The 24,711-nt window shown below is 37.0% G+C and overlaps 1 protein-coding gene across 3 annotated transcripts in view; it reads right to left on the bottom strand.

Annotated features, from left to right (window-relative positions):
- Nucleotides 1-24,711, bottom strand: part of LOC110031410 (MORC family CW-type zinc finger protein 2-like) — a 121,385-nt gene that overhangs the window by 78,281 nt on the left and 18,393 nt on the right. For all 3 annotated transcript variants that reach the window (XM_020734589.1, XM_020734588.1, XM_020734587.1), the window contains one exon: nt 913-1,405. In XM_020734589.1, coding sequence (XP_020590248.1) covers nt 913-1,405 — 493 coding nt within the window. The remainder of the gene's footprint in view (nt 1-912; nt 1,406-24,711) is intronic.

Here is a 24,711-nt window from a genome sequence, read left to right as displayed (position 1 = left end):
TAATTAGAAACAAACTTTGACTGCAGATAAGGATATTCATATTAAACTGGCGCACTGTCCTATCTAAATGGCATCCTTCCTTATATAATGCTGTCAAGTTGATATAATGCTTAAAGGTTTTACGTTTTAAATCTTATGTTCATAACGAAACCAATGCTTAAAAGTAAATAAAAACAGCTAATTTCACAATGGGAAAATTCATCAAGTTTAACTAACTTGGGAATCAGTTTTCAAACTTCAGAGTAAATTAGCAGATGCAAAACAAGTGATGGTCTTCTTGAAGAATGCAAATGAAGATAACAAGATGATCTGAATCACAATTTTTTTTAATAAAGTATTGAAATAAATATTGATCAAAAGAAAAGCAGAAACCCCACAATCAGCCATGAATTGATCGAGAAATGACAGGAAGATTTTTATATTGCAGCCATGATGTCAACTAAAAATGTTGTAGCATTGGTAAATGATTATTCGCCATCTACAGATAAAAGCATGAATTATTTTACAAACCACCTCATATACTCTTGTTAATATAAGTTGCAAAACCTATTCATGTTTTGATTCATTAAATTACTTCAATTTCAAAAAATACATCTAAAATCATCTAATGTAAAATTAATTACTAGTTCTAAATAAGCTTAAAAAATGACAACAACAGGATGGAATCAAAATACAGAAATCATAAGCAAAGATCTAACAGAATTCATTTGTTATTACCAAAGCAGTAGCAATAAAAGTTGAGGAAAAAAAAACAAGAAGATCAAGTCATGACAAGAAAAGCTATGTTATAGAATAAGCAATTCTATCAAATTATGACTGAAAACGAAATCAAGAAAATAATAATAACATGATCCTAAAAGAGTTTAATCCTCATATAAAACTCATGGAAAAGAAATTTGTCATATTATATACCTAGTAGCGTGAGCATCTCTAGAGTTATCAATGAGTTCAGCGATTGCCCCAAAAATCCAGGCAGAGTGAGTTTGACCAAGCGTTGTCAAATAACTTGGATCCATCCTCACAAGATTCTTTTGCCGGAAATCTGATATCATGACATCAGCTTGATCAGATGTAGTGCTGCCAATCTGAATAACTTTATTAGACATAGATTGTCGTGCGGTTCTTTTACACATCTTCACATCCTTGCATTGATTTCTATGAATGATAGAGACCCACTCACCGTCCACAATATCTACGTCCTTAACAGATTTACACAAATTTTCAGAAGAACCATCTCTAATATTGTTTCCGAAATTCTCAGGATCCGTAACCATATCTTCCAAAGAAGATATAGAACTGGGACTGGGACAAGTAAATTGTTGTTTATTTTGCAGAGTTCTTTCACTTCTATAAGACTCCCGATATGAATTGCGGGAATAAAAAGAAGATCTGGGATGACCATGAACTGCAGCAGGAAAATATCAACATCGTAAGACAGTAAAATTCAGAAAATGAAAGAGCAGTTGAGTATCCAAAAGAAAATCAGAGATAAGAATAAATCAGTCCAAACATGAAAAACATTTACGGCTGTTTAGTTGACTAACATCTCAATGTCATGTTATTAAAGAGCTGTTCAGCCATTTGGTTTAACTAAAGGAAATGCAAAGTAAATTTGAGGAATTTAAAATGCCCAAAACTGTCAATTTTAATCAAATTTGGAAATCACCGAAGTCAATTTTGAATTACCGTGAACAACCCCCTAGCCGCAATGGAGACCACTCTCGCTGCCCCGTCAAGCAGAAATGTCCTCATTGCATTTGCCTTGGCCGCACTCACTCAATTCATCCACATCGCCCGTCTCTAAAATGTATCAACGCCCACTCACATCGAGTATCACCCGCACACCCTGCTCACATTGCCTGCTTATGTCTCTGCGCCTTCACTCAGCTAGTGTTTCAGTAAGAGTTAAAGCTGTTGTTCCCGTACCTGCACTTCTCTAACCTACAAGAGGCATCAACCTATTACACAAAATGCCTGCTGACTACCACCCACTTGTTCACATTTCAATGCATTTAAAATGCAATCTAGCAAGCAAGCAAAAAAATAATATTTCAATGCATTTGATATGCAAACCAATCAAACAACTCTAATATTTAAAAAGGCATACATATTTTAAACATCCAACCGAACAGCCCCGAAGATATGTCAGTTGTTTGGTTTGCTACATCGCTACAAAATAAATTTATAAATGAATGTTATATCTACTTCAATGCCTGTCAATGAAAATTTGTCGAAATCAAGAGATGTTCAGGCACCCAAATATTCTCCTTTTTGCAAACTAGAAAAATACTGATATTTTTAAATGCAATAGCCCTGAACCAAATATACAATATTTTATCAAGGGCACTAACATTCAATAGCATTGGCATTTTAAAAACAAAACATCTAAATAGCATTTTCTTTACCCAGAGGGCAGACTTGCCAAAGCACAAGGCAAGGCAACGAGCTTGCTAAGCAGGAAATCAAGACAGACTAGCTACTCAAGTCTGAGAATAGAGCACGCCAGCTGATTGAAGAAAAAGGGATATTCACTTGGGCTCACAAGGGACTCGCCAAATGCCCTCACCAAAATCGCAAGATCGACTCTGTCCAAAAAAATCATTAATGTCCCAAAGAGCCATGCAGCAATTACCATCAAGAAACCCTATCTCCTTCTATGTAGACTACATGCCTCTTATATTCTATATATTTCTATTTACGTGTAACGCATATTTTGTGGCTTTTTTCATAGTGCTCAAGAACTCTAATCACCACGTGTAAATAGAAAATCTCAAGAAAAGCCAAGGGCTCTGCATTCCTTTGATACACTAGCCACCTGAGCATATAATAAATTTTAACTCTAAGTTCCAGCCTTCTTCCCTGCTCATCACTGACTATTTTAGTAAGGTTCTGGTGTAATAAATAAATAAAGCGGAATCCAACATTCCTAAAAGTTAATGTGAGCATGAATCCATGTCTAGAACTCAAAGGGACACTTAGAAACCTGCAAAAGAGCCAAACAGATAACAAACTAAAGACAAGCCAGTTAACATAGAGAACCAAGCTTTTGTAACTACGAGGCAGAGCAACTTGGAAAAAATGATCAAGAACTCCTAGATAAGCTCCCAAGGGCTACTCGCATGTGCAAATATTCAAAGGGTATACAGATTCGAGGGCCGAGAAGAAAAATTCAGGGTTAAGAGCACTTTTGTCCTTGGATGAGACCTATTACTTAGAATCTGATGAAAGGGATTCAATCGTAAATCTTATCAACTAGAAGGGCAAACAAAGAAAAGAACATAGCTGACTAATGTTTATTTGAGAGAGATCACCAAAAGCATGCCACATGGCAAATTTTAGTTCCCACAATGAAACCCCATGGTCCAACTGATCTGACTGCCAACGTTGCTTTCATTGATTCAACCATCTCAACTTAAAATTAACTACGAGTTGAAGTGTTGATTATTCTTTTGATCACATTTAAGGAGTCAACCTATAGATGGATTTCTTGTTTGTCACTCTAAACAATCACATTGTCCATCGAGTTCAAGAAAATATTTGTAATGCAAGACCCAACGCCTAGCATTCCCAAAAGAACTTGCTAGTTCTATTGGAGATGTGCCAATAACTAGGAAAATCACTTTAAACATTAATAACAAGATTTCAGAGGGAGACACGAGCAATTAAAGACCTTGAGCAGGCCATTGCTCAAGCAACTTTGATTCGATGCCGTTTGTGAGAAACCTTTCTGTTAGTCTCTTGGCCTACAACAGTTGGTAATGCTGGCCGAATTGTTGAGCTCACCAACTCTCATGCAAATGTCAAGTACAGCCATAAAAAAGAGTTGATGAAGAAGCCGAAGTTCCTATTCCTAAAACAACACAATCACTTCAACCACCCATGACTAGAGCCCCAATCAATGCAACAACACTACCGCCCCCAATAAGCTCACCATCCCATGAAACAAACAATGTTTGAAAGGCGAGACACCATTAAATAAGGGAAAGCCTATCAATTAATTCCCTATTGTCACTCTATTTCGAGTGTCCATGGTCGAACTAGTTGAAGATATTTAAAATAAAGAGCATTTTAGAGGCCCAAATTGATGAAGATCATACGATGAGCCAATCGCCAAAGAAAGAAATGATCCCATTCTAGTGCCTCCTCGGGCGGGGTCGGCTTGAATTTTCCTCTGAGTGGTACTCTTATTATAAGATTTTAGAACTCTGCAATAAATATGTGGTGGTCATCCGGTAATATTATCTCTCTGTTTTTGAAGCTAGGGTTTGCACATCCAATCCGTAATGAATTGTTAGGTACTGGTGCTGCATCTTTATTTCATTTCGGACCAATTTGTGATAATACATTTTCCCTCACGCTGGTGTAGGTGCTTCAAATTTCGTCACCAAAGTAATGTACTCTTCTTTAACTTGTTGGAGACTAGTTTAACCATTTCATTCTGTGAGACGTTACGGCACTCAAAGAAAATTTTCATAATCTGAAGTCACTCAAACTTGTCCGGATCCAAATGATCGTCAAAATATAGCATATTCATCTTTACTTCAAAATCCTGGCTTCTCAGATATTTTAGGTCAAATCTTTGAAGAGGAAGTTGTTCATCTCTGAAATCTCTAACCAGCACTTCTTCTCTCGAGCTCCTCTAATACCTTATCTCAAAGCATTGCGGTCTATCTTCTCTTTCACTGGAATTGCCAAAATGGGTGAGATTCAGGTGTTTCTTAATCTCTCCTCTTTGGATCTCACTGCAACACTCGTAAGTGATCTCTCTCTGTATCCGTTCCTAAATTTTATCGAGCTTCTGTAGCACTCGGCGATGTTGACGTTGTAACTCTTCCATGGTGTACTTCTAATCAGGTTCTCACAATTTCCTCCTTGCAGGTATGATTTGAAATTGATGTAGAGTGAGAAGGAAAACAATTTAGTAGAGGTAGGATTGGGTAGAGGTGGACGTTAAGAACACTATGATAAGACTAAGATTAAGCTATCCCTGATACCAAATTTAACCCAGCCATAATGGTAAAAGCAACACATTTGAAAGGAAAAATACAACAACTAGACATTCAGAAATTTGAAATAGCAACAACAATGGCACAAACACTAAAACTAGGGTGGATCTCAGGGTGGTGATAGTGATCAACGAAGGTTTAGCGAGAAGGTGGCAAGGAGATAGGTGAGTCGGACAGCGAAGGAACAATAGCTAGGGGCAATTCTTGGCGATGGGAACAATCATGACAGTGAAGAGAAAGCGTTGGAACAACAGCGGACAACAAATAGAGGGAGGGAAAGGATGGTTGGACCGGGGCTGAATGGCAAGGGACAGCGGTAAAAATAGTGGTTACATGTCGGTCGTTGAACTGGAGTTTGTCGATTGCTTTGAAAATATCATATATATATATATTAGAAAAGTAGCATTTTAGTTTTGAAAATACACGACCGAACTGATCTCATATATTTGATAGTTTACATGATCGAGCACAACACCACGGCGATGCACCTATTTCGAGGAATAGATACATTACTCGACAGTGAGACTTTATTAAACAAATTACAGAATTTATGACATCTGTTTTTGTCTGTGAACTATTATATTGACCAACAAGTTCTCCTGTCTAATATAAAAGATTAATGAGGTTTATATTAAGCTGGGTACTAAAGTTTCCTATAAGAGCAAGTCTCTATAATTAATTACATCTTAGATGATTGAAGTCACCTCTCGATTTAGATTAGAGGTATTTGTCTTCATGAATTCAACGTTTAAGGTTTTCAAGGTCGTACATGGAAAAAGTCAAATGGGAATGGTTCAAAATGAGAACAATAATTTTCGGAATCCAAAAGAAGAAAGATAAAAGATGTCATAAATCCTGAAGAGAACATCGATGACTTCTCAAACTATCATATGATTTAGCTTTAACTTTGAAGAGATATTATTAAACGTTCCAAGTTGTCTGTTTTATTATGTATGGCTTACATTCAGATGATCCTGATAATGCAAATAGCCTTGAATGATTGAAAGGTTTATTATGTGAAATGACAACTTCGGAACTTAAAAAAAGTTAGGACTTATACTGTATAGTATGACTGTGCAGGGGCCTAAAGATAGGTTGAGGATTTAAGCCATCCTAGACGAATCAAAGTCTTATGGCTTGTTGTTTAATTCTAAATAATGATTTACTGACGTAAACCTGTTCACCCTCTCGAAGATGTTCTTATGTATGTTCTCGTTGTGCTGCCTGCGGTGTTAGTTCCAAGCTTCTTATTGAAATATCATCTTCATGGTTTAAGGTTTAAAAGGTACTGATTTGAGGTTTTATGTTTCACAATTTTGGTGTCATAGTTTGATTTTGTTACCGTTGTTCAAAAATCATTATTGGGGGAGTTTTAATTTAATTAGAGTGACACCGGTTTGGATCACACGGTTTCCTCATTATGGCATCACTATTTTCTTTTGAATTTACTTGATTTAAAGGAGTTGTCAAGCTCGTTTAGACCGGTTTCTCATTATCAACCGTGGGTTACCTCATCCGAGAAATCCTCATAAATCTAAAAGAAGTAATTTAAAGGTGTTCACCAGGATTAAAAGTATATTTATATTTAAAGGAGTTGTCAAGCTCGTTTAGACCGGTTTCTCGTTATCAACCGTAGGTTATCTCATCCGAGAAATCCACGTAAATCTAAAAGGAGTAATTTAAGGGTGTTCACCAAGTTTAAAAGTATATTTATATTTTGAAAGTGTCTTTTATCATTTTCGATTTTGGTTTTAAATGTAGAGTAAATAAATGCAGACAAAAAAAATATTGTACAGTAAATAAGAAAATTGCAATGTATGAAATGTAAATGTGTATCTGGGCCTCCACTACCGTTGCATTGTTAATCTAATAAAGCATAATATATTTGCAGGAAATTTAAATAAATTTTGGGAAAAAAACAGGAAAAATCTAGTACACAACAGTAACAAAATAAGTCGTAGCAAAAATATAAGCAGGCAAAGCAAAAACCCTTAGTCATATATGAAAAATCAGGACTAGTCTAAGACATTCATAAAGGTGAGAGCTCAGAGCTGTGTGCTTCCCGAACTTGAACAAGAGCTACCAACCCTACAACCTACGGAAGGCGGTCCTTAACATCAATCCAAGTGACTAACCGTGGACCTTTGTAAGTCTTATCGAAATTCTTTAATTTCTCATGAAAAAATTATTGTTTTAAATTTCCATGCAGAGTTCAATTTAACAAGCAAAAAAAAGTCTTATCTTTTTATTTTTGTAAGTATTTTGTAAATTAGTGTAGTCCACAGGCTAATCACTCTAATCAAGCTAGGACTAATGGCAACCTAAGATTATCGGGGGCAATAATCACACCAAGAGTCGATGAATAGTATAATTGGTTCTTGTGCTCTCCCTTCATTTAAAGTTTTTGAGGTAGGAGATACTATTCTAATATTTCAACTTCGTATCTCTCATTTAAGCACACATCGCCCTAGTCAACTACACCTCAGACTTACACCGATCTGATGATCCATATGTGGCAAAAACCAAATATCTTCAGTTGCTCAAAAGGACTTAAATACCTTAGAGAAAACTCAAGTCCCTAAGCGTTCAGTTATTAATGTAAGATAAGTAATGTGGGGCATTTCTATTGATTTAGGTGATTTAACGGGTCCCGAGTTATATTTTGGCGGGTCCATAAGAATTTCATATTGATTTAATTTGACTTTGGTGGTCGTTGTATTTTGCAGACGACTTTCTTGAACAAATCATATTAAATTAAAGTAATCCATAAAGTTAAAATCTTGCAAGAATCTAAGATTGTCTGGGGTTATCGTTGAAAGATTTTAACAATCAATCAGGCTAAGTTAAATTGAGAATATTGGATAGGAAGAAAGTGATTTTAATTGAAAAGATCAAATTTTCATTGAACCATTGATTTGTGGCTTACATTAGTGAGTTGTCATTCTTCCTAATTCAAGCCAAATTAGAATGATCAGACTTCAATTAATATCAAACTTCAACAATTTAGAGAATTACAAATTTACCCTTTATAAAGAATGATATGAATTGATTTCTACTTTTTATCCCTTAAGTTTCAATCATCCAAGAGAGTTTAATATAATCAAAGTTACCACTTACCATTACGACATAACCTCAATTTTGATTAAGGCATAAAAATCCATGATTACCTTTTTACCCTTAAGGATCTTTACTTCATAATTCATTCAATTTAACTCAAATGACTTTGAAACTTTGGTGTTACCCTACTCATAAGCCAAGTAAAACATCAGAAAAAAATTCACAATTTCTAGTTTTTTTATTATTTAATTTTAGTGATTATTTTAGGTCAAATTAGAAATTTTCAAGTTAATTCATTAGATTAAGCAAAAAATGTTCTATTCTTAGAAAATTATAGAAGGTTCATCTACGTCAGAGGATCACTAGGAATCAATTTTGTGAATTTTTAAATTATATTTTAATTTTTATAACTTTTAAATGATTTTAATGAGTAAATAAATAGAAAATATATTTTTATTTCAAAAATTAAGTTTTATATTTTCAAATCTCTCTGACCTCAAAGAACTCAAAAAAGTTTATTTCATATATTTTTTCTATATTTATTTTTTTTATAATTATTTTCTTTAATTAAGAAATAGCACAAAAATAAAGTGTTTATTTTAACTTCATTTTTTTCCTTAAAGTTCCTCTTGTCACAAGAAACACTTCAAACCAATTTTTATAATTTTCTGATTTTTCTTTTATTTACATAATATTTTATGCAAAATTCTTATTTACTTAGAAAATACATTTTGATGCTCCAATAATTTTTCAAATTTATATAGACCTTAGAACACAATTTCCGTCATTTTGATATAACTTGGTGATCTTGTAAATTAATTTATATTTTTCTAAATTTGGGTATTTTTTTGTAATTAAAAGTGAGAAAATATGCTTAAAATTTTTAAAATATGACTTTTATTTTTCCAAAGATCCTCTGACTATATTGAACCTACTTAACCAGATTTCATATTTTTCAGACTTTTACTTTTACTTTTATAATTTTTTTTAATTAGAAAATTTTTAAATCTCTTAGAAAATTAGGGTTTCAATCATAGAGAGACCCTCTGACCCTGAAAAAAATCAAAAAAGATGTTCCATGTCAGTGGAAACAAGCCCTCAAAATTTCAATTTAATTGGATAATTATTAAATTAATTATGATTTAATTATTTTCTAGAGTATTTAATTAATTTAAAACAAAATACATGACAAATATTTTTGGTTTTTGGTTTAATAAACTCTCCTCTTTTCAGAGCACAGGAGTATTTTTATTTTATTTATATAATTTTTCTACACCAAAATATGATTTTTTTTAAGTTTCTGAACTATTTTAAATCAAAAATGCACAATTTTTCTACTTATCCGTGTCGCACAATGATTTGTCGTCGTCATTCGCTTCAGCTGCCACAAGTCGGTTGCTTTATACATCGTTCTCCCGTCTGCCTTCATCTCGACCGTCCATCCAATACATGCGAAAACGGACAGAATCCATTCATTGCCCACATCAGACTAAAGCTGAGAATAGTTTATAGTAAAACTTCTAAATCTCACTCAATACTTAACCAAACTATGTGTGTTTTGCTCCTATATGTTCGTTTAATCAAGACGAATACATCTACACGGTTACAAGCGTATGAAATTAGCATTTCTTTCACAAAAAACGAAACGAAGCTCGAATTTGAGGGTTTTGGTCCATACATTTGTCCAAGATGTGTAGCCTCGATTGGAATGGTTCTTGACGATCGTTGTGAGCAGGCAAACCTTCTCGAAGCGTCAATTTGAGCTAAGGTGAAATACCTGTAGGATTTCGATCAAGGGGTGATTCAGGTTTGGTCTAGGACTAGGTTGGATAACTCGGGAAGGACGAATTTCGATGGAGAACGTCCTCGTGTGTCTTGATAAAGCTTTTGAAGGGCTCAATTGGAAGATTGGTGGAGGCTTGTGGTATGGCCATGAAAAACCCTGAATTTTGAGCTCAAAATCAAGGCTGGGCAGTGGAGGAGAAGGCCTAAAAACAGTTGGAATGTGCTTAGGAAGGCGCAGGAGGGGGGGGTGATTTTGGCAGGGCTTCGCCAAGACTAGTTTGTGTGTCAACTTGGGCCGTGAGGAGATGGTGGCTTTATAGGCAGGGTCATGGTTACCAACAGGGCAAGCCAGGGTGGCCAAGATGAAGCTTCGGTGGAGGGAAGAAGAGCCCCAATGGCCAATGGAAGTGAGCTAGCTTGAGTTTAATTTTAGATTTTCCCCAATTGGAGCCTCTCGGTTTTGCCATTTTCCGGTGGCTAAGGTGGCTGGTCGGCCAAGGCAAGTCACCTCCACACTGTGGGGAGATCCTGAGCCAATTTGGTCCAAGCATAGGTAATTTCAATTTTCCCCAAACTGGGTCATGGGTTGTGTTAGGTTGGTTTAACCATGGTTTAAACTTATGGAAATGGGTTAAGATCCTTCCCAAGGTGGCCGGAGTGGTTGGGTCAACCCCTCTAGGGCTTTGGGTGATTGATTTGGTCTAGGGAAGGAGAATTTGGTTGGATTGGGGTTTGGGTAAAAGGCTTGGTTGGAGGAAAAGAAACCCCTCGTTTTGCCATAATTGGTATGCATGAGCCATATGAGGCTCATGGATGGTTCCATGGGTGGCTTCATGTCATGCATGGGGCCATGGTGTGTTTTTCATGAGAAAGGCATGTGGGGTTTTCCAAATTTTGGTGGGAGAAGGTCATGAGACCCAAAATGGATGATTTGAAGCATGGATGCATGATGCATGACATGGCACATGGTTTTAATTAAAAGCATGATGAGATGAAAATTTGTCATGTGGGCTTCAATTAGGTTCAAAATTGAGCTCAATTTATGGGTTTTTGAATTTTGGTATGAGGGGTTGATTTGGGATTTTGATTTAATTTTCATGATTTTGAAAATTAATCATGTGGAATTCTTACGAGGTCTTGAATTCAAGATGAAGTGTAGGAGCAATGTGGAAAACTCCAATTTCATTCATGGGATTCAATTTAGTGGAAATTGGCTTGAGATGAATTTTGGGTGGATTTTGGACTTTATGGGATTTTGGTGGAAATTGATTTTAGGGTTGGTTTGGATTGGCCTGAATTTGGACTTGGAGTTTGAAAATTGGGTTTAAACTTGAGGTTGGGAGTATTGGAGATGGATTTGGTGAAAATTGTGAGTGATTTGGGGCCTTTAGGTATTTGGGAGAAATTTGGGAACCTTGGCCAATTTTGGTGAATTTGGGTGCAATTGAGGTCAATGGGTGGTTAGGATTGATCGTGAAAATGTCTGGAGTGAATTTGAAGATTTTAAAAATTTTTGGAGCAAGGACATTTTGGTATTTTTGGACAATTTGGGGACATTTTAAGAATTTTGAGGAAAATGAGGTATTTTGGTCAATTTGAATGATTTGGGGTGGTTTTAAATGAGATTTTAGGGTGAGAATTGACAATTTGGGTAATTTTTAAAATTTTAGGGTTCTAGGGGTATTTTGATAATTTAGGAAAAGCTTGGGGGTAGAAGGTTAAAATTGGGTGTTTTTGATGAAATTGGAAGTCATTGAAGATGCTAATCACAATGTTACCCCTTGGATTGCATGAGACCAATGAGAGCTCATTTTGAATCCTCCATTAGTTGGTCCTAGCCATCCTAGCCAAAAGCTAAGAATTTGGGGGCCACCCACAGGAGTTTCCAAAAAAGTTAGGGAATGTGTTAAGTGTAGGTAATTTTAGGGTTTGTTATGGGTTTGTGTGTGTGAAAGTTTGACCAAGATCAAGCCACCCAGGGCTAACCCTAAGGCCTGACAATCCTATGGGAGCTCCCCTTGAGCTCCCCCCATGTTGGTTTCAACCTTCTAAGTCTAGAGGTCAAAACCATGCATGTGAAACTTCAAGAAGAGTAAAGAGGTGTTTATTGTTTCTAATGGGCAAGGTTTCATTGATATTCCTCTAGGATAGTTAACAGGAAAGTATTATGGTTAGATCCTAGACTTCTAAGAAAAAGAGTAGACCTCAACAAAAGTGAGGTCAACAAATGGACCTCCAATAGGAGTGGAGTGTCGGACAACCACACCGCTCATATTGACATTAACTGACGGAATCAACAAAACCAACACAACCTCCTACACCAACACATTTAGAGTAGAACGTAGAAATGAGTGAAGAAGGTTTCCGCTGAAGAAATAACAAATGTCTTTTGTGAGTTGAGGCCACTAAGTTTGAAAGAGACCTCGTTCACCTATCTCTCATGAAAGGGTGTTTTAAGAGTTTATAATGGCAACCATTAGGGTTCCTTACTGAAGACCTGATAGTCACGGTGAGTTTAACTTACATTAACTTGATTTTTTTTTTTGGATTTTGATCTCGACTTCGATTTTAATTTTAATGTTGAACTAGATTTTGAGTTAGATTTTTGCGATTTTGCGGAATTTTAAATTTGGAAACGAGAGAGGATCGGATTGAGATGGAATGCACGAAGACTCACATCTAACTCAAGAACCGGTGAGGAAAAGGAGAGCTACATTGGGAAGGAAAGCACGAACCTCTGTAACTGACACACAAGTATATCTTTCCTCAGAATCTCATTCTTCATCCGGGGTGATACTCCTCAGCACATTTTCTTGCGCAGTTCAGCAACAGAATATTCTTCCTTGTCGATTAGTCTTTCAAATATGGTACGGACTCGGGTAATGGGAGTAGGCCTCTCCCACTCCTCACCATGGTCAAGGAGAGGTGGTAAAACGGCAGCAATCTGGTGGAGGCTCTAGTCTCCAGTAGTGTCTGAAAACAAGTGAAACCTATTTCCTTAGAGGAAAAGAGAGGTTTCACCCCGGCTAAGGAATCTGGAAAGGAGAGGAGGTACTTCGAGTTCCTCCAGCTAAGCAATCTCCTTAACAGTAACTAATTTTGCAGCTTTGAACAGAATCTCCTTTCCCTTGGCAGTAGGAACTGTCGGTAGAGCAACGGCAAATCCCGTGGCGGTAGTGGTAAAAACTCTCTTCAGTACGTGAGCAACAACCCTAGCGGGCACAGGGATAATAGACTCAACGGTTGTTGGAGTAGCTTTGGCGGAAATAGGCTTAACAGGGGTAGGCGTAACCTTCGCCTTCTTGAAAGAAAAGAAGTCCTAGCGGCAGTTACGATCGAACTCAGCAGACGGTTCTTGAACATCTAGAGCAGCGACTTTCACGACGACAAACGGGGCCTTGTCGAGTACTATTTCGAACTCATCAATGTCGGACCTGCATTTGATCATGGGTCCCGTGTGAAGAGCCTCACGGATGGTAGGCAGGTTGTGAGAAAAGGTTAAAGTTGGGGACGACATCGTGACTGTCAATTGAAAAAGTCCCAAGAGTTAGTAACGGCCTATACCTCGCAATTTTAGTGCAAACACTAAAATCAACGAAGATCGTTCTGTGAACTGGGCACACATCATTCTTACTTTCATTTGATTTTGTTTCGAAGTGTTCATTTCATTTCGCTTTGGTTTTTATTATTCAAATTTTGAAATGTATTATTTTCTTCTTTTTTTAATTTGCTGTTAGTGATTTTAATGTGGAAGAGTTGAATTTAATTTTGAAGATTAAAGGAGAGTTTAAGAGATGTGAAGACTATGCCCAATTTGCAAGCAGCAACTCAAACCCGAAAGACATGAAGTTCAGGTGAAATTCAGGACCCAGTTCGGGACCCTCTTCACAACGCACCTCGCTTTGGTGAAGCCCATTTACCAACACATCTATTGGGGGTCTGACCTACAGGAAAAGAAAACTCTAAAGACTCCTGAACCCCTCTGTTTAATGATTAAACAAATAATCCAGGAAAAGAAAAAATTTGATAGTACTTGCCCAAGAAAGAAATAGACAAAGCATGCCAACAGAAGAATGGTAATCTAAACCATGAGGGACATTGACACATTGTCGGTGTATGAAGACAAAAACCTCCTGATCGTAATGAAGAGAGAAATAAGTCTCCAGCGGAGTCACCAGAAACTGTCGGTCGTCAAACTGGAGTTTGTCGGTTGCTTTGAAATGGTCACCAAATTAGAAGTTTTCGGTCGCCGGAATGGAAATCCCGATGCTCGGTTTACTTTATTATATGTATATATAATTTTGAAAAAAAGTATTTTAATTTTGAAAATACGAGACCGAATCAATCTCATATATTTAATAGTTTACATGATCGAGCAGAACACCACGAATGATGCACCTATCACGAAGAATATACATATTACTCGATAGTGAAATTCGATTAAATAAAGTATAGAATTTATGACATCCCTTTTGGTCTGTTAACATTTATATTGACCAACAAGGTCCCCTATCTAATATAAAAGATTAGATATAGTTTATATTAAGTTAGGTTCTAAAGTTTCTTATAAGGGTGAGCTCCAATAGTTAATTGCATCTTAGACAACCAAAGTTACCTAAGAAAACTCTCAATTTAAATCAGGCATATTTGTCTACATGAATTCAACGTTTAGGGTTTTCAAAATCGTACATGAAAAAGTCAAATGGAAATAGTTTAAAATGAGAACAGTTATTTTCAGAATGCAAATGAAGAAAAGTAAGAGATGTCTTCTCAAACTATCATATGGTTTAGCTTCAATTTTAAAGAGATATTATTAAAGGTTTCATTCTATCGGTTTTATTATGTAGAGATGACATTCACATTATCTTGATCATGCAAATAGCCTAGAAAGATTAGAGAGTTTATGTTCTCTTAGATGAAAACCCCCAAACCTAAAACAAGTTAGGACTCATACTGCTCAGCATGGCTATGGAGGGGCCAAAAGATAGGTTGATGATTTACGTCGTGCTAGACGAACTACCTTGAAGTTCTATGGCTTGTTTAATTCTAAAGAAAGATTTGCTGACGTTGACCTGTTCACTCTCTCGAAGATATTCTTCTGTATGTCATTGTCGTGCTACCCGTAGTTTTAGTTCCAAGCTCCTTGTTGAAGTAACAGCTTCAAGGTTAAAGTTTTAAAAAGTTATGGTTTGAGGTTTTATGTTTCACAGTTTTGGTGTCATAGTATGGTTTTGTTGTTATATTTCAAATGTCATATTTGGGGGAGTTTTAATTTAATTAGAGCGATACCGGTTGAGATCCCACGATTTCCTCATTCCGGGATCACTATTTTTTTTAATTTACTTGGTTTAAAAAAGTTGTCAAACTCATTTAAACAGGAGAATTCTCGTTAGCAACCGTGAGTTGATATGCTTAAATGATTTTCAATTTTTTAAAATTTTTACAGACCTTAGAACCATTTCCTTCATTTTGGGACAATTTGGTGATTTTTTGAATTAATTTATTTTTCTAATCTCTTGTATTTTTAATTAATTGAAAGTGAGAAAATAGGTTTAAAATTTTTAAAACATACATTTTATTTTTCCTAATATCCTCTGACCCAATTGAAACTACCTAACAAGAATTCATATTTTTAGGCCTTTATTTTTATTTTTATAATTTTTTTTAATTAGAATATCATCAAATCTCTTAGAAAATTAGGTTTTAATCATAGAGAGGCTCTCTGACCCCTGGAAAATCAGAGAAGATGTCCCATATCAATGGGAACAAGCGCTCAAAATTTCAATTCATTTGAATAATTATTTAATCAATTATGATTTAATTACTCTCTCGTGAATTTAATTAATTTAAAATAAAATACATGACAAATATTTTTTATTTTTAATTCAATAAATTCTCCTCTGTTCACCAAGTACAGGGGTATTTTTTATTTTATTTTTTTATGATTTTTACACCGAGATATGATTTTTTTAAAGTTTTAGAATTATTATAAATAAAAATGCCATATTTTCCTATTGATCCACGTCGGCACCACGTCCATCCTCGGAGTCATCGAAGCCCACGCGTCGCGCTGTGATTTGCCATCACCATTTGCGTCAGCTGACACGCATCGCGTGCTTTATGCACAGCTCTCCTGTCCGACTTCATCTCGACCATTCATCCAATACACGCGAGAACGGACAGCACTCATTCATCGTCTCCATCAAACTCAAACCAAGAGCTGTCCATACTAAAACCTCTAAATCTCGCTCAACACTTAACCAAATTAAGTGTGATTTATTCCTATATGTTCATCTAATCAAGACGAATATATGTACATGGTTACATGCTAAGAAATTAACATTTCTTTCACAAAAGCCCAAACTGAGCTCGAAGTTAGGACTTTTGGTCCATACCTTTGTCTAAGAAGTGTAGCCTCGATTGGATTTGTTCTTGACGATTGTTGTGAGCTGGCGAACCTCCTTGAAGCGTCAATTTGAGCTGAGATGAAGTACATGTAGGTTTTTGATCAAGGGGTGGTTCAGGTATGGTATAGGGCTAGGTTGGAGGGCTCGAGAAGGACCAATTTCGATGGATAATTTCCTAGTGTGTCCTGGGAAAGCTTTTGAAGAGCTTAATTGGAAGTTCTGTGGAGTTGTGGTATGGACGTGAAATGCTCTGGATTTTGAGCTCAAAATCAAGGCTGAAAAGTGGGAGAGATGACCTAAAAATGGTTGGAGTGTGCTTAGGAAGGCTAAGAGGAGGTCTGGTGTGATTTTGACAAGGCTTCGCCAAGGCTAATGTGTGTGACCACTTTGGACGTGAGGAGATGGTGGCTTTATAGGCAGTGTCATGGCTACCAACACAGCAAGCCAAGGTGGCCAAGATGAAGCTTAGATGAAAGAAAAAAGAGCCCCAATGGCCAATGGCAGTGAGTCAGCTCAAGTGAGTTTAATTTTAGATTTTCCCCAATTGGGGCCTCTCGATTTTGATTTTCAGGCAACTGAAGTGGCTGGCCAGCCAATAGAAGTCACCTCTACACTGTGGAATGTCAGGTGTGGGGAGATGTGGAGCCAATTTGGTCCAAGCATAAGTAATTTTAATTTTCCCCAAAATGGGTCATGGGTTAGGATAGGTTGGTATTACCATGGTTTAACCCTATGGAAATGGGTTGAGGTCCTTACCAAGGTGGTTGGACTGGTTGGGGCAACCCCCCTTAGGGCTTTGGTTGATTGATTTGGTATGGGGAAAGAGAATTTGCTTGGATTAATGTTTGGGAAGAGGCTTGGTGAGAGCATAAAGAAACCCATTCTATTGTCATAGTTGGCAAGCATGAGCCATATGAGGCTCATGGATGGTTCCATGGGTGGCTTCATGTCATGCATGGGGCCATGTGTTTTTCATGATAAAGGCATGTGGGGATTTCCAAATTTTGGTGGGAGTAGATCATGAGACCCAAAATGGATGATTTGAAGCATGGATGTTTGATGCATGACCATGGCACATGGTTTTAATTAAAAGCATGATGAGATGAAAATTTGTCATGTGGGCTTCAATTAGGTTTAAAATTGGGCTCAATTTATGGCCTTTTGAATTTTGGTCAGAGGGGTTGATTTGGGCTTTTGATTTAATTTTCATGGTTTTGAAATTAATCATGTAGAATTCTTATGAGGTCATGAATTCATGATGATGATGTTTAGGATAGAATGTGGAGAACTCTAATTTGATTCATGAGGTTCAATTTAGTGGAAATTGGCTTGAGGTGAATTTTGGGTGGATTTTGGATTTTGTTAGATTTTAGGATTAGTTTGGATTGGTATGAATTTGGACTTTGGGTTTGGAAATTCGGTTTGAACTTTAGGTTGGAAGTATTGGAGATGGATTTGATGAAAATTGGGACTGATTTGGGGCCTTTAGGCATTTAGGGGCAATTTGAGAACCTTAGTCAATTTTGGTGGATTTGGGTGCAATTGAAGTCAATGCGTGGTTAGGATTGATCTTGAATGTTTGGAGTGAATTTGGAGATTTTAAGAATTTTTTTAACAAGAAGATCATTTTGGTAACTTTGGCAATTTGGGGGTATTTTGGGAATTTTGAGAAAAGGGGATATATTGGTCAAATTGAATGATTTGGGGTGGTTTGATATGATTTTTGGGTGAGAATTCACAATTTGAGCAATTTCAAAAATTTTAAGGTTTCAGGGGTATTTTGGTAATTTTAGAAAAATTTTGGGGTAGAAGATTAAATTAGGTGTTTTGGTGAAATTGGATGACATTGAAAATGCTAATCACAATGTTACCCCTTGAATGCCATGGACCAATGAGAGCCCATTTTGGATCCTCCATGTGTTGATCCTAGTCATCCTAACGAAAGGCTAAGGGTAACCCACATGAGTTTCCAAAAGAGTTGTGGAATGTGTTAAGTGTAGGTGATTTTAGGGTTTTAGGGTTTGTTGATGTGTGAGTTTGTGATAGGTTCAAGTGTCTGTTGGAAAGCCTGACCAAGACCAAGCCACCCAGGGCTAACCCTAAGGCCTAACAATCCAACGGGGACTCCCCTTGAGCTCCCCTGAATTGGTATCAACCTTCTAAATGCTAGAGATCAAAACTATGCATGTGGAACTCTAAGAAGAGCAAAGAGGTTTTTAGAGTTTCTAATGAGTAGGGTTCGATCACTGGTCCTTTAGGATAGTCAACAAGAAGTGTTCTATAGCTATATCTTAGGCGTCTAAGGAAGAATGACTAGATCTCAACAAAAGTGAGGTCAACACTGCACTTTTTCTACATAAGGCAACAACAGGACAACGAATTGGATTAAGAAGAAGCGATGTAGGAAGGTGTGAGGAAGGGTAGAAGAGGATAAATATCACATCAAGAGCGAGATATAGCCAAAGCACCACTCGACTCCTAAAGAAAAATCTCTACCTTGGAACGAGATGTAGCCAAAGCACTACTCCCCCTTAGATACAATCCTAGAAGAAAAAAATGGAAACATTGGTGGTTGTACTGAACAGAAACATGACAAAACTCCCTTACAAACTCTAATACATTACACATATATAAAACATGACTAGAAAGGATGGATTAAAGGAAACAAAATGAAAATTGAAAGGAAATCAGAAGAAAAGATGCTCGGTTCAATTTAGGGTCGTTCGTGAGACCTGTCTCTAGCGTTCGGGTTAAGGGAGCATGTCATGGAGGATGTGATCCTGCCTCTGTTTTGGATATCCTGCATCAGTGTGGGAGGGATGCATGCATTAAGTTGGATGCTCTACTAGACTCTCTGTAGTTAGTTGGACAATTATGACTTTTTTATTTGCGTTATTAGGTTATGATCAAATAATAATGCATCCAATTGATATGATAAAATGACTTTCACTTTTAATCTTGATTAATCACAAATAAAAACACTCTTGGATGTTCACAATACCTAAAGACATTCTTAGTAGAGAAATTCCAGCAAGGTTCTAAGGATGATGGAGTTATTTTTGAGCTAAATCAGAAATATAATCTAATTCTATTTAAGGCAAATTTGATACTTAGGTTGAATTAAACCCTAAAGTTCGATCAATCCCAATTAGTCGACTTATTCAAGGGCAATGTTTAAGCCTTTTCTTATTGATTGTCAAATTTCATAAATCTAGTCATGGAATACTATAATTGGAAAAGATAATTTTAATCAACTTTGTCTTCGAAAGCAATTCTTACTCGAACTGTGGCCTCGAATAAATGAGAAGAAAAATTAAAGCATATTATTATAATTATGAAAACATATGAAGAAACCATCATTCCTCCCAAGGAAAATTTTGCATACATCTTTAATAGAGATTTATGAGGGAATAAAACGTAACTACCCACATGAATCAAAAAACCAAATTAAGCAGTGAATTATTAAAAAATGCGATCACCATTTTCAGAAGAATTTCAAGACTTCAATGATTATTGGCAGCACAGATACAGATAATGAGTCTATGGATGACTCAAAAATAGAAGAACAATGGGCCACAATTGAAGAAGGCATAAAGGCCCACATAGATATTGGCATAAAGGCCCAAATAGATATTGGCGTTGGCCCATCAAGCCTGTTTATAAGGCCTAAAATAGCAGGATAGAGATAATCTTTCACATGACCTGACAACCGATTGTGATGGTGGGGACAACCCACTAAAAAACATAGATAATGATAGGGACCACCTACCATTATGAAACATCTAATATTTTGCTACACAAGTTAAAGTAGGCATCTATTATTATACTTTTGCCTTTTGAATGCGTTATTAAGAAGGTATCCATTTTTAGCTGCTTCTAATTTTATTTGGAGTTCACCAAACTTTATAAATAGGGAGTTGGTGTTATGTTTTAGAGTGCTAGGTTTTAGTAGAAGTTTTAAGAAATTCTACATTTGCCTCTGTCGAATGTCTGTAAATCTCCCACCGTGTAAGTTATTTTATATTAATAAATGCTTGTTTTATATAGCTCTCTTTTTTTTTTTTTTTCTTTCTGGTTTTTATTAACTTGCGCATGTAAGGTATCAAAGTCATTATGATCAAAGTTCTCTGATTGAGTTATTTAACCAGAAGGCTCCATCAAGAGATTTGGTTATTACGCTCCATTGTATCGTGATTGCAGCCCGTATTTTCCATAATGATATTCTGCCCAGTTGATTTATCTATTATAGGGTAGACTTGATAGGGCACTAAGCCCTCTGCATGTTAAAGTTGACTTAGATCAATCCCCTAAATAAGCATTGCCTCAAGCCTCCAAGATTTCCTTGGACGAAGAATCACATGATTGTTGACAAGAATCATTTTATCATATTGGGTCGATACCTGAATTAAGATGACTATGGACCATGAGAATTTGGGATCACAAAATCATTGGATTTTGATTCAACTAATCATCATTTCTCCTCTATCTACTCTAACCTTGCGGTGATAATTCCATAATTTTAAATTTTAAAGTTGCTCCTACTATATATTAAGTTTGAACACTTAGCATCTAATAACTGGCATTAATTGAACATGCTCTCACATTATTTGGAGAGTTAATTAAACATATGGGCATACGCCTATGGGAAACCTCAAACCCCATATCATAAAGTCCTCGCAAAATGAGGGTGAAATCTCTGTGAGTGTCTTATCTACTATCTCGTCCACCTTCTAAAAATTTGACCTAGAACCTCACGATAAACTCCTTCATTGTCACATTCATTCTTTTCTTTTCGATGGAGGTTGGGAAATTCAAATTTTCAAAGCTCACAACTGTTTAATGACAATTCAATAGATTGGTCATTAATTGGTTCACTATTTATAAATAGGAATGAAAACGAGCGGGGAAAGAGGAATTGAAGAAAGAGGGAGAGAGAGAACGGGGAAATAGATAGAGAGCAAGCTTGAGCAAGCATTTACAAGGGAGGTAAGACCAAGCATTGATCGAGCCAAGCACAAGAAAGCGAAAGCATAAGAAGATTGTAAGTAGGTGTTGTTCTCAATGGAAATGAGAAGCGAAGTCGTGATCGAGAGCAAGTGAGGTGAGAGTGACAAACGTTGTGTGAAAGAGAAGGGTGAGGCGAGCAAACAAGGTCCTCAAATCTTCTTCATGTCAAACCAAGCCTGTAAGGCCTCTTAGGCTCTAGTTGACGTGATAAGCATGGCTCGGGTGCAGAAAACAAAATCAAGAAAGCATATGCAATGGAGCACACAGAACCAAGCTTTAAGAAGATATGTTTCTCCAAAATTTTTAATGAAGATTTAAATAAGATTTTAATCGAAAACCCCTAGATTTGCAATGGCAATCAACAAGTATTTACTCAATTTCTTAAAAAAATCATAGAAACAAATTAGGATTATTTCTTCATCAGAATTGATACAACCAAAGAAAGAAAGAAGAAAACTTAAATTTCTATTATAATCATCATAGTCATCAAGCACGAGACAGCAAACTGATGGCAATCTTCATTATGCTCACAAATTATTGCAGCCCACTAAATGAAACGCAAATCCGACACCTATTCTAAAGGTTGGAATCCTCTACTCAAATCCAACACTTGTTTCTCAAAGCCACTATATATTATCTATTAATCAAGAATTTACAAAGATGCAAGCCTGCATGAAAAAGTAAAAATTCGCACTTTAAGCTACCATCAATGAATTTTATCAAAAATCAAAATAGTCAAAATTATCGGTGCTGCAACCAAATAAATATTTGGAGATCAAAATGGCCATTAGTTTTCAAATATTATCCATTTTGAGTGTACATCATATTTGTTAGGGGCATTTGTTAACATTCACGTTTGCTCCACTCGATGAAGATCGTGAATATCGGGTGTGAGAATAAACTACTAGGAGCTGATTCACTTCATTCATCATTAAAACCACCTAAATGATGCCCAAGTATAAATTAGACTATGTTCTACAAAGAGTCATACCCCAATCTGGAAGAAATCATATGTGAAAACGTTATAAACAGGATATTTCAAGATCCAACAATGGTGGCCTCTCTCTTCTGCCACTATTTCCACAACTGCTTTGTCTTGGTCCACTCCTTCACAAATATAAAGTCAATAAAAATAATTAGTATTTTTTCGTAGGTTGTTGATGCTTTAGATTTGAAATTTTGCAAGAATGTTGATACCAAAGTTAACCCAAAATCACAACGGAATAAAAATATTATTGTTGAAATTGAAAGGCGTTACAAACAAAGACTCTTAAAAGTAGGAGAATAATGACACAAACACAAAAAACACCCTCATGCGAGGAATGAAAGTGGTGGGCTGCGTGTTGAGATAGTGGAAACGAAGAGCGATACGTGGGGTTTACAACAGCCGTAGGGAAGCAAAGAGAGGTTTACAACAACAAGGGGAAGGTGGTTTGGCAGCTGTAGAGATGCAGAGAGGGTGGCAGCAAGCTGGCGAGGGGTAAAAGAGAAGGAAAGATGTGGAGGCAATTACCACTTTGGAGCAGGATACAGCCGAAGTGTCCTCGGATACAGCCCTAGCAAAGGAAAAGGCGTTGGCAGTAAAAAAGCTTAAGCAAAAAAATTGACCTAAAACATAAAATATAATATATGAATACTACTGAGGTAGCTAAGGATGGGGCCCTCTAGTTTAGAAGGCAATTCAACATGGACTACTCTTGTGGCTCTCTCCTCCCTTAGGATGAACCAATTCAAGCAATTGTGTCTGTTTCGGCAATTAGGGTTGTCGCGTCCCGCATCTTGTGCGGGAGACACTAATGTCGTGCGAGAGAACTCCTAAGATTGGGGGAGTTTCGACCTCATCCGTCATTGTCGAAGCATCTAGTTTCTTGTAGCGCGGAGTTAAATCAGTTGTGTTGATAGTAGCGGAGATACTATAATCTCCAAGGATTGAGGGGTCTTCGACTGCGGTCCAAGAAGGACCTGGATCCCGCTAGCAACTTATACTCATCAGGTGGACATTCCTATTACAGAACAGTAGGGTACCTCTTAGCTTTAACAGTCGTCTTTACTCACCACTTGGTAACCAAACCTGTAAAAGTGGGCTTTAACAGTCATCTTTACCCTCTCCAGGATTGTTAAAGGCAAACCTTGATGCCGCCTCTCTTTAATGGCCAAGCGGGGCTTAGTGTCGTCATTTAAGATTAGATTGGAAAGGTTAAAGTTGCAGTGGACATACTTCTCTCCACTAGGATAGTTCGTGAATCGAATATGAGGCATTTCTTTTTCTATGCAGTACCCTCCAGTCGTGGATGTTTGAGAAAATTGGTATCATTATTGAGGGAGATGATGCTACTGTCATTAAGCTACTTTAGGATAGCATCAAAGAGCGAGTTTGGCACCAACAGATGGATCGGGGACAGATATACCTTTTCTCTTTGATTTTAAACAGATTTTGTTCTTTTTTCTTTATAGAAAATGTAATAAAGCGGCCCATTTTTTAGCCTAGGTCGCTTTGGATAGGGGTCTTTCGTTCGGGATCATCACACTTGGGCCTGCATTTTTGAGTGTGGTGGCAAAAGATGCCAACCACACTACGACTTTTGTGTAGCTTTCATAGCTCTCTTTTGTTATTTTTTTACTTTATTTTAATGCAAAATGCACAACCTTCACGGATCCCACTATTAACTGCACTGTCTCTCAAATTACCTGAGGAGTTTTTCCCACTTTGCGAGCAAACATACCTAACAGTCCACCCATCTAGGAGTACCCTACCGAGCTAAATCGAGATTCCGTGCCAAGTGTATTTTACTGAGTTTTCCAAGAACAAGGTTGGTCCAAACTAAAATGAGGTGAGAATAATCTGAATCTCTTTGAGTGGTAGCAGCCAGGTGTTGACCTCAATTTTCGTGAGGTCTAGTATTTCTCGTGGGAGTTAGGATCTAGCCTTAGGGGTCGTCCTGCGACTATCTTAGAACCTTAGAAGTGGGACCCGCCTCGTTTTAGTTCGACCTACTTCCGTCCTCTTTTGGAGCTTCGCGTGTGTGGTATCGACTTCTAACACTTAAAAGGATGAAACCGACATGAGGAAGCCCAAAAGGGATTCCTATAGGACCTTTCCGAGCCTTAGGGTGACTTTCTGCACAATTCGTACTCCCGCGCGCACAAGCTTCGCAATTCGGGGAGTCGACGTATCTGATCGCCGCAATTCGCATTGCCTGCATTGTTACTTGTCGAATGCTCAATTAAACCTTTTGGGACGATCGATCGCGGGTCGAAATTTTGTGAAATTTGAATTTCGACGTGTTTTTGACCCGATTGTCGAAGACGTCGTCCGAGCGACCCCGGATGACGAAAAGGACTGTGCCAACGCGTCCGGAACGTCGATTTTGCCCGGGGAGAACACCCATTTTGTCGCGTCGTCACGCGCGAGTAAATTGTGTTTTAATTAATATATATCTATATATATA

Source organism: Phalaenopsis equestris, unplaced genomic scaffold (assembly GCF_001263595.1).
Source record: "Phalaenopsis equestris unplaced genomic scaffold, ASM126359v1 Scaffold000807, whole genome shotgun sequence".
NCBI classification, from domain to species: Eukaryota; Viridiplantae; Streptophyta; class Magnoliopsida; order Asparagales; family Orchidaceae; genus Phalaenopsis; species Phalaenopsis equestris.
Note: the sequence above shows the minus strand (reverse complement) of the source record. Positions and strands in the feature narration are given on the sequence as shown.